We start from the raw sequence: 18,313 nt of genomic DNA on the forward strand, positions 1-18,313 counted from the left end.
TATTCCTTAATCCCAATCTACATATGTGGCTTTTCCTCCCATTAATCTCATTGGATCCGCAGAATGAGGTAGCATTTGCTTGGTTTCAACCCTAGGGTTTGCATAGTCCAGCTGTTGACAGCTGGATTAAAGGATGAGTATGAATCTGCACCAGGATGGCCTGTGGCCTTGTTAGCTATATCATGTGGGACTTTAATTAGAATTAGTTATACTAATTGTGCTGTCTGTAGTCAGAACAGCAGTCGTACCCACAGCCTGGATGGTAGGAACTGTAGTACACACAGGCGCTGGAGAACCAACCCACCTGGGTTTAGGTACTTGGATGGCCCTCTCTAGGCATGCATGCACCTGGTGTCTACTTGCGACTATATCCACCTTAGTGCTTCTGTAAGACAGAGGTGATGACAGTCCTGCCTCTTGGGGTTGGTGTGCACAGAATATGAGCCAGCCGTGGGAAGCATAGGTGTCAGGAGTCTACTAGGTACCTACTGAAGATCTTGACATCCCATACCTCTCCTTTCTTCACGTATTTACCACATCACTGTGATCCTAAACGCAGTTCAGAGACACTTCCTTTGTAAACAGCGCCCTTGCTAGACACTGCATGGACATGTTCGTCTTCTGACAGTAGCCCAGCGCCAGCTGCCATCTTTTCTTCCCTGGCTTTTGCAGTCTCGTGGCTCCTTGATTCTCGCCTCTGCCCTGTTGGTCCTCTGCACTGCAGCTGGAGTGCTGCTTGTGAACTGTTGCTTCTCTGCCCGGAGACACTGCTGACCTCCTACTCTATGAGGAGGAGGGGTCTCCTTCCAAACCCACTTGACTCATCCCTACCACGTTGCCGGTACCTCAGCATACTGTTAGTATCTGCTTGCTTGAATGCAACCTCTGAGCAGTGGTTCCATCTACCACACAGTGCCTGTCACTGCAGGGTACCCGCCAAGCGTATCTGAAGTGAAAGAATGTGCTCTTTTTCAGTGGGATCCCACACCAGACCTGAGAGCTATGCACTTCCCAGAAAGGAGAGCACTTGCCTCTGCACCTTCCAAAGCACAGGCCTGGGCCAGTCTGGCTGCCAGCATGTGCTATCTGCTGTGCTATGTGACTCTCATCTTTGTGATCCTCCTGAGACCAAGATTCAAGAATCTCAGTGTCTTGAAGTGTTGCCATGTTGATTTTGTTCCTTATTGTCTGATTTCTGAATGGTTGGTTTCCATGGGGCACATGGTGGTCACAAAAGACCAACGAGGGCCAGCGTTTTGGTCCTTGCCTTTCTACTCTCATTCTTGAGCACATCTTCCCACAGTATCCCCAGCTGGAAGCCCACCCCAAGAAGAGAATTCTTTTTGACTTTAGGTTGTATTACCAGATCCTAATTGTAGAAGGGATACATTTCATTGTGACATTTCAGGCATCTGTGTAGTGTACATTGATCATGTTCTTTACCCCCTTCCACCTAGGAAAGGATGATTGCACCCAGTTCTGTCCTGTTCTTGTTGTGTTTGCAAGTTCAGAACTGTGCGTGCTGGTGAGAGACTCTGAGTGCACAAAGGAAGGCAAATGCTACAAGGATAAAGTTCATCCGCTGTCCATTTCAGCAGCACCTGATGTGGGCACCATTCCCACAGCTCACAGAATGCTACTGGGTTCTTGGTAGTGCCAGAGATGGAACTCGGGGCTAGTGCCACCCCACTCTCCAGGGAGGACCTTCAGATTGCCTTGGGTGCTGCTTGATTTGTCTTTGGTGTTTTCTTTAGTTTCTATGGCATAAGAATTGAGCCTGACTTCACACACTCTAGGCCATTACTCCCCACTGGCCACAGCCCTGTCCGTGGGTACTAGTTAAAAGCATCAGCTTCACTCCATAACTAGCAGGATTAAAGGATCTGGAGCCCTAAGCAAGCCACTGCTTTGTAGTGAGCACGGGTCCTCAGAGACCGTCTAGCCAGATCATCCAGGAAGAGGTGAGTAGGCAGACCATGGAAGCAGAAACAGGAGGACGAGCAGGCCTCACCATCCTACCCTGGAAGATTGTACACACACACCCCCCCCCCCCCAGTACTCTCTGATATAGTTCCTACTGACAAGCCTGCATGCTCTCTGGTCCTTTAACGGCAGCCCCCCAACAGAAGGTGTCAGCGCAGTTTTATAGATGAGAAACTGCAAGTGAAGAGCTTCCACGACAGATGCAAGGTCATGTCCTGTACGGCCAAAACTTGCAGCGAGCTCCTTGAAACGCCAGAGCCCTGGGCTCCTCTGTCACCCTTTGCCATTATCCGTAAAAAGTTACCATGGGTTCAAAGACATACCAAAATCTCCTAAAACGTGGGTGAGTGGTGGAAACATGTTGAAGTGAGTTGAGGTTTTTTTTTTTTAAGCTCCTTAAAAGAATGATGGTTTTGATAAAATTTAATTTTGATAGGAAATGCTTTCTGAAAATACTTGAGACGTTCCCAGTTCTATTTTCTCCCTACACACAGGCTTTATCAAATGATTGTTTTGTTGATAAATTTAGTGTTGAGTTGGGACTTACATGTAGACTGTACCTACCCTCAAAGGGAAAGAGGATTTTATAGTTTCCATTCATTCTCATTAAAATCAGAACATTTGCATCGTAGCTTTTACATCTAGTTCCAGGAATTTTAAGCAGTCGGATTGTATGGAAGTGGGTCGTATTAATTGCAAATGGGCTCGACATCTGCTTGCTAACATGGAGGGCTTTTTTTTAGCCCCATTTTGTTTTTATATACGATCTTCCAGGGTGGTTGGGGGAGAGCTGCTGCTGCTGCGCTAGGAAGCCGGGGTCTCAGGCTTGGAATGCACCCATAAAAATGAATTTAAGAGCGAGTCTCTGAAAGTTCTTGAACCGGGAACGATTAGACATCTGAGAGTTGATGGGTTTTTATCCACAGTCTGTTAAGAAGCTGTCTTCTGTCCTTGGAGCCTCCATTAGTCAGCTGCTTGGAGGCCAAGGTTATGGTCTCTGACTCTGGAGTAAGCGTGAGGCCCAGTTCTACCTGCAGTGCAGGGCATGAGGTGGGCGTGAATGAGGCCTGGTGGGACCCCGGCAACCAGTGACTCTAAACAGGCAAGTTAACTTCTTCCCTGGTGCTAGTGTGGTGGTGATGCATACCACTTCCAGCACCAGAGCAGACACTTCACCTGGGCCCGTCTCAGTAGAGACCCCTGGTCATGGAGTATGCTCCCAGCATCACAGTTTTGAAGAACGTCCCTGCTTCCTTTAGCGTTTGTCTCCTGGATCAGAAAATCACCGAGAACACTTAGCTTAGAACTTCCCTAAACACACGCTGGTTCTTCTGGAAAGCTCTTTGTTTGGGTGGTGGTTGTTTGTTTGTTTTGGTGGGTTTTAGGTTTTTGTTTTTGTTGGTTTGGTTTGTTTTTTTAACTGCCAGTTTAAGGGAGAAACGAGGACTAAACCTTTCCGTGCCTCCTCTGTGTCAAAGTGAGTGACTAGCCAAGATTAGAGAAGGAGCAGGAAAATATGGAAAGGATGGCATGTCTCTAGAGTGGGCTACGTTTCCCTGTGGTACTTCCCTGACCCTGCCACAGTGCCTTGCCTAAGAAGGTACAATTGGCATTTGCTGTGTGAGTAGATTGTTAGATGCTCAGAGGTCTTTGGATGAATCTAATACTGTGTACCATGGGATTCTAGTTAGCTACCCAGAGTGTGTGGCCTCCCACTCCTAGAATCAAGGGTTAAACATGAGATTGGTTTTTTTTTCCATGCATGTCCTTCATTTTCATAGCTATCTGCTGCCCTGCTTGCAAAGCAAATAGTTCTAAGAGTATTCAGGAGGGGAAGGGGTTTGAACCAGCGGCTCCAAATCCTTATTCTCTGTGGCTTAGAAAGGTGGCAGGTGTTAGGAGTGAGATTAGCTGCCTAGAGCTTAGAAGAGCGAGTTGGTGCACGAAGGGCAAACCTGCCTTGAACCTGTGGCCTTGACTTCGTTCATCTCAGGCGTCTGAAATAGTGAGTTCTGGTAGTTGCCGGAGGTCTGTATCTTCTTGCTGAAATCCTCCCCAATGCACCATGACTGTATTCCCCAGTTAGTCCCTCTTCCCACAAACTGAGGCTTGTTACCCAAAGGAAGGATCCTGGCTAACCCTTAGTATGGGGAAATCATTTAGAGCACTTAATTTGGGCTGACTCTTTATTGGTGCACTATTGCAATTAAGTTAGATTAATGAAAGGTAAATTCCAGTCTATACATGAAAAAAAATCTCTTGTAAAGATCCTAATTAGAGTGTGTGTTTATTTAGCCTCTCGTGCTTTAATTGCATCCGTCTTGCTATTTACAAACAGGCATCATTAAAGAGTAATGAGTGTGTGAAGAGCATTGATACTAGCAGCAGATGGGGGGGGCATGGAAGTCTGCTGGTGGGTATGATTTTCAAGTGAAGGAGATTGCAGAGTGATGCTGGCCGGGAAGGGGAGGCAGAGCAGGCAGGCATTATGCAAGGCAGCAGCTTGTCCTTCGCTGCAGAGGGCTGGCTGCTTTTAATTTGTTGCAGCAGGGTAATCTGTAGAGGGAAACAGACACCTCGCACAGTCGTCCGCAACCTTAGCCAGCCATGCCAGGTAGAAGCATCCCCGTCCATCATCCCCCACCCACCCAATGCGGTAACACGCACACCCTGCCTCCGCCACTTGGCCTGCTCTGTGGGTCATCTGCCCTTCAAGCTACAGAGGTATCTGGGGGCTGGGAAAGCCATGCAAGGTGTGGGGCTTTCCTCGCATTACACAGCTCGGAGCCCTTTAGCAGCCTTTCAGAAAATCCAGACATGCAGTAAAGTGAGAGATAAGCTTCTGGTGTTTCCTTGGCACCTCTGATATCACATCTCAGGCTTACATAACTTAGTTGTTCTTGGAGGCAGACGCGGCTCTGTCTCCCTTAGGTGGATGCTTAGTCACTCGTGCTCTGCCCCCACCTGACGTAAGTGTAGAAAAGCTGAGGCTCCAAATGGAAAAGAAAGAAGCAGATGCACGGCAGAGACCAGAGATGATCCTGGCTATATCACATCTCTGATTCTTGGTATCTTATTCTGGGGCTTAACTCAGTACTGGGGTGCATGTTGGGACCCAGTTTTAAACCTCAGCACCAGTCGGGTGGTGGTGGCACACACCTTTAAACCCAGCACTCTAGGGGCAGAGGCAGGCGGATCTCTGTGAGTTCGAGACCAGCCTGGTCTACAAGAGCTAGTTCCAGGAGAGACACCAAAGCCACAGAGAAACCTTATCTCGAAAGAAAAAAAAACCTCAGCACCAAAACTAAGTAAATCCCTCCCATTAATCAGCTCCAGGACTGGGGATGTGGTACTTTCCAGAAGACCTGCATGCTTGTGGGGAGACCTGGGTTTGATGCCTAGCACTCACAAACAAAGAACCAGGAACCAGGTTTAAAATCCAGGTATAGAAATGGCAACTCAAAGAAAGTCCTGGTTGCATGATATTTATAGGGATAAACAGAAATCTAAAGTACAGTGCCTCGGTTCCCCGTGTTGCCCGTGTCCAGCTTAGGGTACACAGTTCTGGAACTGCACTCTATATAAATGCAAAGTGCTAGTGTCGGGCTAGAGTGCAGCTTAGATTTCTCCAGGGAGTCCTCCAGGGTGAGTGAAACACAGCTTTAATTTATTTTAAATCAGGTTATAGGAACTCAGAGTTTTTGGTACATTTTATGTTTACCTTCAAACAAACTCAGCTTAATTTTAGGCCACCTTAAACAGAAGTAAAATGTTTTTATTCAAACTACCACATGTATTTAAGGGCACAGATAGCTGCATTATGCAACCCAGAAGGGTCCAGGTTGGGCTGTGACGTGTCTCTTTTGTAGTTGTTAACTTACAGCTGTTCCTAGTTTCAGCTCACAAAACTGTGGGGCATTTTTCCATTCATATTAATTGGATTTTAAAGTGACCTTGTCCATGTATTGATTTGAATTAAAATTTTCTACATCAAGGTCAGGTTGGCATACATCTTACAGACAAAATATTAAAAACGCCAAGTGCTGCCTAACACAGTATTGACAGAAAAAAAAATGGAAATTTAACAAAGCCAGGTTTGCCCCGGCGGGCACTGTCATACCATTCTAAGCAGACTGGCAGGTCTACGTGGAGACCACCATCTCCTGGTCCCCACCATCACGGAGACCGCTACTCCTTTAAGTCAGGAGAGAGCATCCCTGTGACCCAGACTGACTTTAAGGTAAGCCTTCAGCTCCACAAAGGTTACCCAGGGAAAGGGGAAGGGGGCTGTTAGGATCCTTTAAGCAGTGTGGGATCTTCTCTAGCCCTTTGACCTGAGTCCGTTCTCAGAACTGCCCCTCAGCATGCTTCTCTTTGTCATTTCTAAAGTAACTTGGCCTTTGCACGGGGAAGCCATCCTTCCCTGTCATTGTCATCTCAGTAACTGCCCAAGAACATCTGATTGTCTGGGGCTCGACCTGGAGGCTGGAAGAGCCCACACTCCTCTGTTTCCCTCATATTCAGTCCAACAGCAACGTATGTCAGTTATTTGTTGATGTTGGGGGGTGTGTTTGTGCATGTTTGCACACTCACAATGTGGAGGTTCAAGGTTGATGTCGGGTGTCTTCCTTCACTACTTCCTGCCTTATGTCTTAAACCAGGATCTGTTATTTCTCTCCAGGGTGCCGCAGTTTGGCTAGTCTCACTAGACAGCTTGCTCCAAGGATCCCCTCTCTTATGCTGGGATTACAGATTGGCATTTATGTGGGTGCTGGAGATCCAGACTCCAGTCCCTATTGTTTGTATAGCAAGCAATGCACCCACCCAGTCATTGCTCCAGCCCTACAGCATGTCAGTCCATGGCATCGCCCCATCCCTACACTGGTGCTGCTCGAAGCTGCCATCTCCCTGTTCTTCTCGTTTGCTTCCATGATCCCTCCAGGAAGCAGATGTTGTACACATCAGTCATGCAAGGCATCCCTGGCCTCTCAGAAGTCAACTCCTTTTTAGGCAGGCGGATCTCTGTGAATTTAAGACCAGCCTGGTCTAGAAAGCAAGTTCCAGGACAGCCAGTGCTATTAACACAGAGAAACCCTGTCTCAATGGGAGGAAGGAAGGCGGGCAGGCACGCTTTGCATCAGAGACTCTGTCTGCCCCCCCATCTTTGCACCTGCTCCCCTCTTGCTCTACCCTGCCCTTGGTTTAAGAAGCTTCAATGAAACTCGGGCCAACACTTTTCCCTGGCCTTCTTGTCTTCTGATTCTGTACAGAGCAGTTTTTTCTCCACCACCTCCTCTACCCTCCAAGAATGTCCAAGCACAGGAGTAGGCCTCCCAGGAGCTCACATCCCATCTTGGCACATTGCGGGTGCCTAATAAATATCTGAGTGTACAAGCAAGCTGCTAATACGTCACCATGTCACTCGTGTCACTTTCCACACACCATCCTTTCCTGAACAAGTCCCTTAAGCTGTTTTGTTCACCTCCTTCCTAACTCCAGTGGCTCTTCATCCCTTACCTGCCTGTCCCTGCCACTAGAACGGTAGATAGCTCCATGAACTCTTTCTAGGTGCTAATGCCTGGTCTGCACATAATACATATTAACACGTAGACAGAGGACGGAGCACAAGGGCAAGGTAGTTCTGGGCTGTGTCGTCTTGTTTGCCTGTTTCTCCAGCCTCCTTTCTGCATCCCTTCTCTCCTCATTCAGTCCTTCTTATGGTATTGTCCTTTCTCCCTTCAACTCCTGCCTTCTGCTGCAAAGAGGCAAATTCACAGCTACCAGGATGTGCTCCAGTAGAACCTTCCCTGCCAGACCACCTTGTGTTCCCTTGATCCCAGTGCCACACCCAGTCTGTTGGGTTCTCCACACAGAGTACCAGGGAGGGGCTGATGCCTGGCAGTCATGCTCTGTGCTAGGTTCAGGTATAAGGGGTGTGCTAGGGAAGGACTGCTTTCAAGGCTGTCCACAGCGCCCATTGTTTGTAGAATGGTCAGAAATCATTGGGCTGCTTCTTCATCAGCTAGCCCATGTCCATCCTCACTCCTTCTGGTAGGGCTCCGTGCATTTCTATATCTAAACATTAACGTTGACTCGATTTGCTTTTGATGATCCCTAGCAGCACAGGGAAGCAGGGTCCGTCCTCTTCCTTTTTTGCATTTCTGTTGTTGAGAGGAAGACAGATAGGATTGTGAGGAATTTATGTCTGTAATACAAAGGGAAAATGATTCTGTGACTCTGCCATGAACCTTTCTGTGAAACCCGTGATAAAATCCCCTGCAGTCAGGGCAGCTGTGGATTTTCTGGAGAGGCGAGAGTTACGGAAAGTTAGAGCATCCGAACTGCTAATGTCGATGGCTCCTTAGCAAATGACTCAGTTTACCTATCAATGGACTGAGCCACCTGATGAGAAATAAACCATATTAGACGGCGTGTTTAGTAATTATTAAAAGTAATGGCAACAGTAATATAGCAATTGCCACCATGGCATGGCTCTGGGAGACTGGTCCTCACAGAGGCCCCACCTTGAAGAGGAGGCCAGGGCTCGCTGGGTGGCTTCTCCCTGGCCATACCATTCTGATGGTGGCAGAACAGAATCTGAACTGCATAGTTCCTGTGCCTTTACTCTGTGCAGGAACAACCCTACAAAATGACTAGCTGACTCCTTGCCTTTTGCTTAGCAATCACTTTCCGCCCTTGTTCCCCCCCTCCTGTCAACCAGCTAAAGAAGTGAGCCAAGGAGGGTACCTTGCCCAGACTCACTGCCAGTGGGGCAGAGCCAGGATTTGCCCAGGAGTCTAAGGGAACACTGCTGTCTGTCTTATTAGCAGACTCATTTTACCTGCCTGCATTTCCTGGTCCTTGTCAGCAGGAGAATAGAAAGCACCGCCACCCTTGTAGCTGCTTGACTTTGTGTTTCAAATCTAATTTCTGGGCAGGAGTCTCCTCCCGGTTTGAGTTTCTCTTCCTTTCCTTGCCCTCCATCTGTGATGTGATGCTCTACCATCAGAGGCATGTCCGAGTCCTTCTCGTGAACACACCCTGAAATGTGGACAGACCTGGCTCTTTCCTATGCTGGTCCTCCGTGTGCCCTGGTTTCTTAGTTACAGCCCCACGTTCCCTGGAGATGTGCTTGCTGTCCTGTCCTCCCAGATCCCACACTCCCATCTTGCAAAGTACAGTACACAGTCCATGCTCTCGACCCCATCCTTGCCAGTGCTTGAGCCTCTCAGAGTCAGCCTGGCTCAGATATTTGCGTCTCCAGCCAGCCCCACTGTTTCCTAGAAAGAAGCAGCCGCCAGCACTCTGCATCCTCACGCCCCTCGCTGCTGCAGCTTCCAGGCTGCTGTTTGGAGGACTGTTCTGCCCAGCATGACTCTAGCAGGGCTGCACATACCCAGCAGCTGTGTGGAATCCAGAAGGCTGGCTTTTCAAATGCACTAAAATTAGACAAAGCGGGTACATTATTAGCGTCTTATCACAAAGCCATAGGTGAGGGAAGCCGGAGTCCTAGGGGGTAGGGTTTAGAGGTACTTAGCACAGTGCCAGGGAAGATTGCTGAGAGGCTGGAGGGTCAGGTGACTCCTGACTCTGTGGTCACTGTTGCTGGCATTTGGATTCATGGGCCAGGCGAGATACGAGGAAACAGCAAGAGGTAGCTCCTGGCCTTGCACAGAAAAACAACGACCTTGGACTCAAGTCTCCAGCTTCCTTCTATTAAAAATGGAAATAAGACAGCTGCCTGGGCTGCTTCTGGGGTTCTTAGAGGAGTGCACAGCACCATGCAAGCATGCCCCATCCCTAGGGAAAGAAGTGAGTGTGTTATTCGAAGAGAAGGCCCCAAGGAGCTGTGCAAAGCCTGGGTGCCCTGCCTGGTGTTTGTTCCATTCCTCACCTAAGAACCTTCCTAAGAGGAGTGCTCTTGGAGCACCCCTGGGACTACCCCTGAGCACAGCTACCTCCACCCTTAGACTTTCCCTCTCTGGCCTTCACAGGCATCCACACAGAGATGGCATACAAACAGACAGGCACATATACCCATAAATAAAAGTAAATCCCTAAAGAGATAAACAGTGGTGATCAAGGTGGGGATAGAACCTCTGCAGTCATTCAGTTCTCCGAGCCAGTGTCTGGATCCATCTCACGTGAAAAATAAACTCCAGTCGGTATCTTTTGCTTCATTCTAGTCCTCCCGAATTAGTTCGGAGGAAGTTCCTTAGGGTCGTAGTGAAGAGAAAAATGACTCCGAAACACCCTAGAGGTGTGTGTGTGGCTATCTTTCTGCCTCTACACCTCAAAGCATTTCTTTGAGGTCCCTTAAGGCTTTAACCTTGTTTGTGTGAAAAAGCATTCGTGGATGACTTTAAAGAGTGGTGGCTTTTTTAAAGTTAAGACATCCTCTCCCCAGAGCAGGGCTCAGAAATACAGCCAGCTGTCGGAATAGCAAATCCTGTGATGTCCCCTTCACCGCCGGCAGCGTGTACTGTGCTGGGTCGGGGCCATCTGGCCTGGGTTCCTCGGCATGTGGTCAGCGTGCCTCCCCCAAATCCTGCACGTAGTTATTACTCATCGCAAACTGCTTTGGCTGTGCACAGACTGCACACATGAGTGGCTGGTCACCTCTGCTGCCAAGAGGTAGTCATCAGGGGGGTAGCACTCCAGCCACCAAGTCCATTGGGTTTTTGTCAGTGACAGAACTGAACCAAGTATTTCTTCCCTTCTTGGCTTTCCTCACACTTCCTCTCCTGTCTGTGACATTCCTGACAACAGTGAGCTAGGATCCTCTCAGGAGAATGCAGCTTGACTAGTAGCTGCTAGTGACTACCATCCACCCAGAGCACGGCTAACCCACTGGAGACTGGCAGTGCCAGCAGGGAGACCCTGCTCAGGAAGTATTGCTTCCTTGACCGTCTTTACAAGGGCACTACTTACACTGGACTGACTGCCACAAGTGGTGAGTGAGCTCTCAGGAACGGTGTTGTTCAGTATAGAAAAGTGTTACCTTGGCAACAGCAAGCATGCTTCATTACCAGATGGCATTAACTTTTATCTATGACACCCCATAGCCATTGCCAAGAACCAACCCATAGCCCCTGTCAGTGAACATCTTGCTTCTGACTATGGCAGCTTTGGCAGGGTGTGGAAAGATGTCTATGACCCATCTGCAGTGTACTGTATCTGTCCTTCAAAAGCCCAAGGTCACTACAACCTGGTGCATCCAGATATGCTAGAAACTTGCACTCTCCACATACGGGAGCATCTGGCTTACTGGGTGGCACATTGTAGAATATGCACCCAGCTCCATACTGATGGCTAGTGTGTCCACTCCACCATGTCACACTTGGAAGGATGCTTTGTCACCCTCAATGAGTATTAGAACCTACACTCCCCCCCCCTCTTTAATTTTCTCAACCAGCACCTCCCCGTTCCGTTCCACTTCTAAGCAGATGGGCGTAAGAGATTGACTCGTCCTATGTCACACTTCTTGTGCGTGGCGCCTGTGGAATGGAAGTCCATGCAGAAGAACAGGCCCTTGACCTGTTCTGTACAACAAATGGCCATCACTGGGGTCAGTGATAGCTTGTGGCAGCTTTAATCTTCCCTGACTTGCAGGCCGGTGGGTCCTTTCTGCCTAGAATTCGTTCATAAGACCCACCATTTCATTTGTCCTGGAAGTCTAGCGCCAGGGTCCATAGCTTCCCTACAGCCTTGAGTGTGGCAGCAGGAGGGAGGCTAAGCCCCAAGTGGTAGTTTATTGACCTGGGCAGTGGTTCTGGTTCCTTTGCTGCTAGCTGGCCTCAAACCATTGCACCTCGACAAACTCCAGAGGCCGCAGCTTCAGGCTGAGGAGCCATAGCTCCTACTGAGCCCTTCCTCCACGTCCTTCACAGTACTGCACATCTGGCTTCGCCTGCTGGGCTCCTCCCAGCCCTGCAACAGAGGCAGCCTTGTCTCTCGACAGAAGTACTTCATTCAGAGTTGCAAGGAGTCCAAGCCTCCAACAATAGAATCAAGACCTGACTCGGTTTGAATACAGCATCACCGAGAGCAAGCTGAAATTCAAAAGGCTCTAATCCCGCCTCTACAGCTTAGATGAACTCTAGAGTCCTTCCCTGCCAGGCTTCATAGCCTCGTGGAAATGGGAAGGCAGTAAAACCAACCAGTGCAAGTGTGCTGAGCACCAGCGGCCCTCACATATCAGTATAGTGGGCTCTTGCCAAAAGCTCAAACCCCAGCCTCATCCCCTGTGGAAGGGTAAGACACATCCATGTGGCCTAGGGAGGCATCTGTGAGTGCAGACGGGAGCCTAGTGGACAGTAACTTCTCTCACCTCTTCAACCAGCAGAGTTCGCTCTTCATCAAAGCATAAGCGAGGTCCCAGCTCGGGCTGATGGAGTGAGTGTATCAGCCGTCCTTACTGCCCACAGTTGGTTGGATCGTGATGTGAGCAAGTCCTTATTCTTTTCAAAGTAGCGTTTTGAGGACTCTTGGAAATCTGCTAATGTTGGACAGTTGCTGTTTTCTAGACATGAGGTCTGCCCCAGTTTGGCTTTTTATTTGCAGAGCCCCTGTCTTTACAGACGCATACTAGAGTATTTACAGAGCACTGACCCCATTTTCGTTACTTGGCTCACAGTAGTATAGGGAGAGGAAGGAGGCAGAGGTGACAGACACTAGGTGGCCAGGAGGTAGGGCTATAGGGGGTTTTTGGTTCAATTTTGTTTATTTTTAAACAGTCTCACTAGTTAGCCTTGGCTAGCTTGGAAGTCTATAGAGACCAGGATGACCTCAAACTCAAAGAGAACCACCTGCTTTAACCCCAAGTGCTGGAACAAAAACCAAGCACTCTCACACACTACTTACTAAATGGTTTTGTTTTGTTCTTTTAAACCAAGGTGGGGGGTGGGGTTGGAGAGATGGCTCAGCTGTTAAGCAGTTTTGAAGAAGACCTGAAGTTTGGTTCCCAGCACCCATGTTAGACAGCACAAAACTACTGGTAACTCCAGTCCTAGGGCACCTGGCTCCTCTGGCCTCTGAGAGCACCAGCACAAATGTGCACACCACCCATAAACCCACATGCATACACTTTTGTTTTTGTTTTGTTTTTTCAAGATAGGGTTTCTCTGTGAAACCATCTCGGCTATCCTGGAACTCTCTTTGTAGATTAGGCTGGCCTCAAACTCACTGAAATCCGCCTTCCTCTGTCTCCCAAATGCTGGGATTAAAGGCTGTACCACCACTGCCCGGCATACACATTATTTCTTTTAAATACAAATTAATCTCTAAAGAATAAAAAACAAAACTTGGAGGTCAGGCATGCAGGTTCACATCTGTCATCCAAGCACTCAGGAGGCAAAAGCAGGAAGATTGCTCCGGGTTTAAGGCCAACCTGTGCTACCGAGTAAAACCTTGTCACAGACCACAGTCCTCCCCCCCCCCCAAACACTCTAAATTGTCATTGCTGTATTAGAGCGGCAGAGGGGTCAGGCTTGTTTGTTTGTTGTTTCGGCTCAGTAGCTCCCTTTGCTGGCAAAAGCGGCATGAGGAAGAGCGAAGCAGGTGTGTGAGCAGCTCTCTGGTTGGCACGGCTCTCCTGGACAGCAGCTTGGCAGATTGTAGTATTTGCCCTGGTAATTAGAATTCTGTGAATCTATCCTAAAATAGAAAATACCCCTTAGGATGACGAGAGGGCTCAGCAGGTAAAGGTGCTGGCCTCCAAACCTAGCAACCTGAGTTGAGCCCATGGAACTCACAAGCTGGACAGAGACCCTCTGACCTGTACACGCACTGTACACACATGCACCCACACACATAGACACAATAAGTAATGCAATGTAACTTAGAATAATATTGACCCCCATGCAGTGGCCATACTGGAAGTTCCTGCTGCCGTCGTTTCCATTAGGGAAACTTGGAACCGCCTTAAGTGTGTGGCAGCAGGTATGGAGTAGGAAGGGCCCAAGGTAGCCGCTAGCTAGACCAAGCACCTGGCACTGTTTCTGAAGACTGTGAGGCAATATGGAGGAAGACCCGTGGCATAATTATGTCAGAATTTGGTTTGCAGGTCTATATATTTGTACATGTCAAGAATATGAAAATCATGTATTGACTAATAGAAATATTTAAAGAAGTATCTTAAAACCATAAATGGTGACCGTCTTTAGTTGGGAAGCCATCATCTTCCTTCTGAGGCCCTTAGTGTGCCTTTCCAGGATCCGTCTCCAGAAACCCAAATTCCTGAGACAATTTGTCAGTTAGTTAAAACCATCTAGATTCGGTGTTTTTGGAAGTCAGTTCTAAGCTAGCCTTCTGTGTGGTGGGGAGCAGGCCCTTGGTCTTCAGCTCTGCCTCCCCTAAGTCCTAGACTCTGCTCTGCCCTCCTTCCCTCCAGGAGGCCCCTGCTGATCCTGCCTTTGTAGTCCATCTGTGTCCTTGAGTAGTGATTCTTGGGTATCTGAAGAATGTCACCTGTTTAAGAGTGCACAGAAAGATGTCTTTGTTAGCATCCTTAAATGTAAACAAGTGTGTGTGTCTTAGTTCTTACCACGTTTATGTTAAGCATAGGTAAGGCACACAAAATGGAAGGAATCTGTAAAGGGAGCTAGGTGTCTAGGTGTCAGGATGCTCACCATCACCCAGGACTGCTGAAGGAAATGAGAAAGTAGTCATCAGAGACAGGCAGAAAGCTTCAGGGAACAAGGGGACAAGAAAGGTTTGCTTGAAAGTAGTCTCTAGATACTGTCAACGAGTTGTGCTGGAAGAGCAGGTTTTCTGTGTGGGCTGAGCCTCTTAGACTAGCAGGTGGCCCTTTCAGCAAATCTGAGACCTCTAGTCCCCTCAACACCCAAGACCACCGACCTCCAGTGGGCTCTGGACCAGGCCTGCCTCCCAGGTCTCACCTGGGAACAGAGAAGGCATTGCCTGCGTCCCTAAGGAAAGCAGCATTGCCTCTGTTACTATGAAGAGCCTGGCGCTTCCCTGGCATTTGGGGAGCCTTTTTAGGTGTTTTCTTGTGTTGGGGGAGGGGAAGGGGATAGGATTGAGACAGGGTCTCACTATGTAGCTCAGGCTGGCCTCAAACTCACAGAGATCCTCCTACCTCTGTCTCCCAAGAGCTGGGATTAAAGGCATGTACCACTACACTCAGCTTTTTAGGTCTTTCCGTCTTTTTCTTTTCTTTTCTTTAAAGATTTATTTACATTTGTGTGCATTGCTATGTCGCCTGCACATATGCTTGTGTGAGGGGAGGGTGCAGGCACCAGATCTCCTGGAGCTGCCATGTGGGTGTTGGGAATTAAACCCAGGTCAGGTCCTCTGAAGAGCACTGCCTGCTCTTTCAAGGGTCCTGAGTTCAATTCCCAGCGACTACATGGTGGCTCACAACCATTTGTAATGAGATCTGGTGCCTTCTTGAGGAAGAGACCTGGTCAGCCATCCTCATCAGCTTAGACCATGAAACCCAACGTGCACGAGTTCAACAGAGCCGCCATATACAGGCTGCCGTGCATGCTTCAGCACTGCCAGGGCACACATTCCATTTTCAAATTTAGGTCCTCTGAAGGAGCAGCCGGTGCTCTCGGCCGCTGAGTCATCTTCCAGCCTTCTAGATGTTTTCTCAGTCCATGGTGTGCGCTTGGGTTCTGAGAGAGTAAAGCACTTCCTGCATGTCAGGACCGTGTTGCCCTTCTGGATAGGGAAGCACACAGCCTCTTTCCTTTCCTTCAGGTTCTCTTGGGCGTTGTTTCTCCACTTTTCACCTGCTGTTTCTAGGCAGCTTCACCAAGGGTGCTGGGTGCCTGCTTCTGCTCCCTACACCGTATTCCATGGGTTCCACGTGTATAAACTTAGCCGTGACACAGCTCGTCAAAGCAAGATCAGAGGACCCTGGCCTTGGAAAGTGGAGCATTAGGTACTCTACTGGGCAGATGGTGAGAGACAGGAAGGCTGTGGGCTGATGGAGCAAGCTAGGCTATCATTACCGTATCACAGAAGGGTTTGCTATGGCTGCGTCTGTCATGTACATTAACGATGAGCACTGAGCCTTCCCTCTCTGTCCTCTGCTGCCTCGCTCTGATTAGGACAGATAAATGGTGGTTTCTGCCTCCACCCTCCAGCCCAACTCTGTGTGGTTTGCATGTTGAATGTGAGCCTTCACATGCATGTACTCATGTTTTCACAGGTGACCTTGGGAAAGGTTTTGAAGGTGATTGTTGTCATGAGGAGCCTGTTCATCGACCGCACGATTGTGAAGGGCTATAATGAGAACGTCTACACGGAGGATGGGAAGGTGAGCATCCTGGAGTCTGGGGCGGGGCTTCTTCTCTTCCCAGAATGGAGTCTCAGGTAAGTGATAATACAAACCAGCAAATCCACAAAGCGCTCCACGAGCAGACTCATCAGCATGAGGACGAACCCGTGACAGAAACTGCTTCATTCTCTGCACTTGCTGTTTCAAGCCTCTGCTGCTCTCTCCAAGCCCTCACTTGAATTTCTAATTGATCACCTTAGACCCCAGTTGCCTCATTAGACGTGTCTTCTGAGGAAATAAATTTATTTTTCCCAAATCAGCCAGCACATCAATAGCCCGGGATTCAGCATTCTGCTTTCCTAGAACCATGAGAAAGACTCGTTAGTTTGACACAACCCAATAACACTCTTTCCGTGACGCTCACTAATGGCTCTTGGGAAGTCCCATCCCAGCTGCATGCTGAACACCTCAGCAGGAAGACCATTCTTACAGGTGATTTGTCTCACAGAACGCTTACTCTCCACAGCCAAGCACGCTGAGGGCCGCAGTGTGAAGGCAGATGCTTCCCCAGGTGAAGGTTTCCTGGAGCGTTCACGCATTCACTGTGTGGACCTGTAGTTTCTTGAGCACACTCTCCATCTGGCTCTGTAGAGAGCTGCGGTGACGCTAATGAGAGCTGACAGCCTTCATTCGTGTCTGCTCCCAAGCGTGATGAGCACCTGCCCCACAGACCCACCCAGGTTCCCCTGACACTCTCCAGCCTGAGACCCCTCCCTCTCTTGGGACCTTCTCCTGTCCTCATTTTAAATGTTAACACTTAAATGTGTTTGGTAATGGCTGTCGCCACTCAATGACCACATTGTAATGAGAATAGACAGTTCTTGAAAAGCACCTAGTAGCTATGGCTTAGCATGTCCTGGCGCTGCGGGTGCCCTGGCGCTGCGGGTGCCCTGGCGCTGCGGGTGTTCTGGCGCTGCAGGTGTCCTGGTGCTGCAGGTGTCCTGGCGCTGCAGGTTTACATTTGAGCCAAGTACCCACAGTCCACACACAGGCCGTGACTATCAGAGACGTGATTGTGCTTCCCAGTTCTCTGCCTAGTTTATATAGGTCTCCTGGTTGATTTCAAATCACTTGAGGTTTCCTTTTCCTTTCTGGAAAAATCAAACTGTCATTGGAGCATGAGTGAGGACTGAGGGTGACAGTCTGGTGGCCGTGGCCTGTGTGGGATTCAAATTCTGCCTAGGTCAAATGATCTGGGGTTCATGATTGCTGATTTGCTGCAGAAGCCAGACATGCCTAGGGCACGCCTCCCAGGAAGACTGACCAATGGTGGGCATGTGGAAGGTCATTTCTCTTGGGTCTTGTCAAGCCTCATTTGGAAGCTGCTGTAGTCACACCTGGTGTGATACTGCTGTTGCTCCCTTACACGTGGATTGGAGATTGAGAACAAAGAACACCTGTAACCAGCACTGTAGCAATATTTCATTGTATTTAATAAATAAAGCTTGCCTGAAGATCAGAGAGTAAAACAGCCAATCACTGGCTCTTATCTCTACCTCATTCTGAAATGGTGATCTTGCATCCGGGAATCCTTTGAATGAGATTGTGTCTGAGAACTGTCTCCTCCCATCTTCTATTCCCCTCTAGTGCTGGGATTAAAGGCGTGCACCACTACCGCCTAGTTTCTGGGCAAACTAGTGTAGCTACTGGGATTAAAGGTGTGTGTCAGCACTGCCTGGTCTGTATGACTGACCAGTGGGTCTGTTTTACTCTCTGATCTTCAGGCAAGCTTTATTTATTAAAATACAAATGAAATATCACTACATTTCCCCTTTTTGTCTAAAATAAAAAAGACTATAATTAATATAAGAAAAACTATATACAGCCGGGCGGTGGTGGCGCACGCCTTTAATCCCAGCACTTGGGAGGCAGAGGCAGGCGGATCTCTGTGAGTTCGAGACCAGAGCTACAAGAGCTAGTTCCAGGACAGGCTCCAAAACCACAGAGAAACCCTGTCTCGGAAAAAAAAAAAAAAAAAAAAAAAAAAGAGTAAAAAAAGAAAAACTATATACAATAAATAGA

The 18,313-nt window shown here is 48.7% G+C and overlaps 1 protein-coding gene across 2 annotated transcripts in view; it reads left to right on the plus strand.

The window, feature by feature from the left end:
* The window catches only part of Med27 (mediator complex subunit 27), a 185,458-nt gene that overhangs the window by 142,121 nt on the left and 25,024 nt on the right, over positions 1 to 18,313 (plus strand). For both annotated transcript variants that reach the window (XM_057755561.1, XM_057755560.1), the window contains exon 5: positions 16,163 to 16,270. In XM_057755561.1, the coding sequence (XP_057611544.1) occupies positions 16,163 to 16,270 (108 nt within the window). The remainder of the gene's footprint in view (positions 1 to 16,162; positions 16,271 to 18,313) is intronic.

Source organism: Chionomys nivalis, chromosome 22, assembly GCF_950005125.1.
Source record: "Chionomys nivalis chromosome 22, mChiNiv1.1, whole genome shotgun sequence".
In the NCBI taxonomy this organism is placed as follows: domain Eukaryota; kingdom Metazoa; phylum Chordata; class Mammalia; order Rodentia; family Cricetidae; genus Chionomys; species Chionomys nivalis.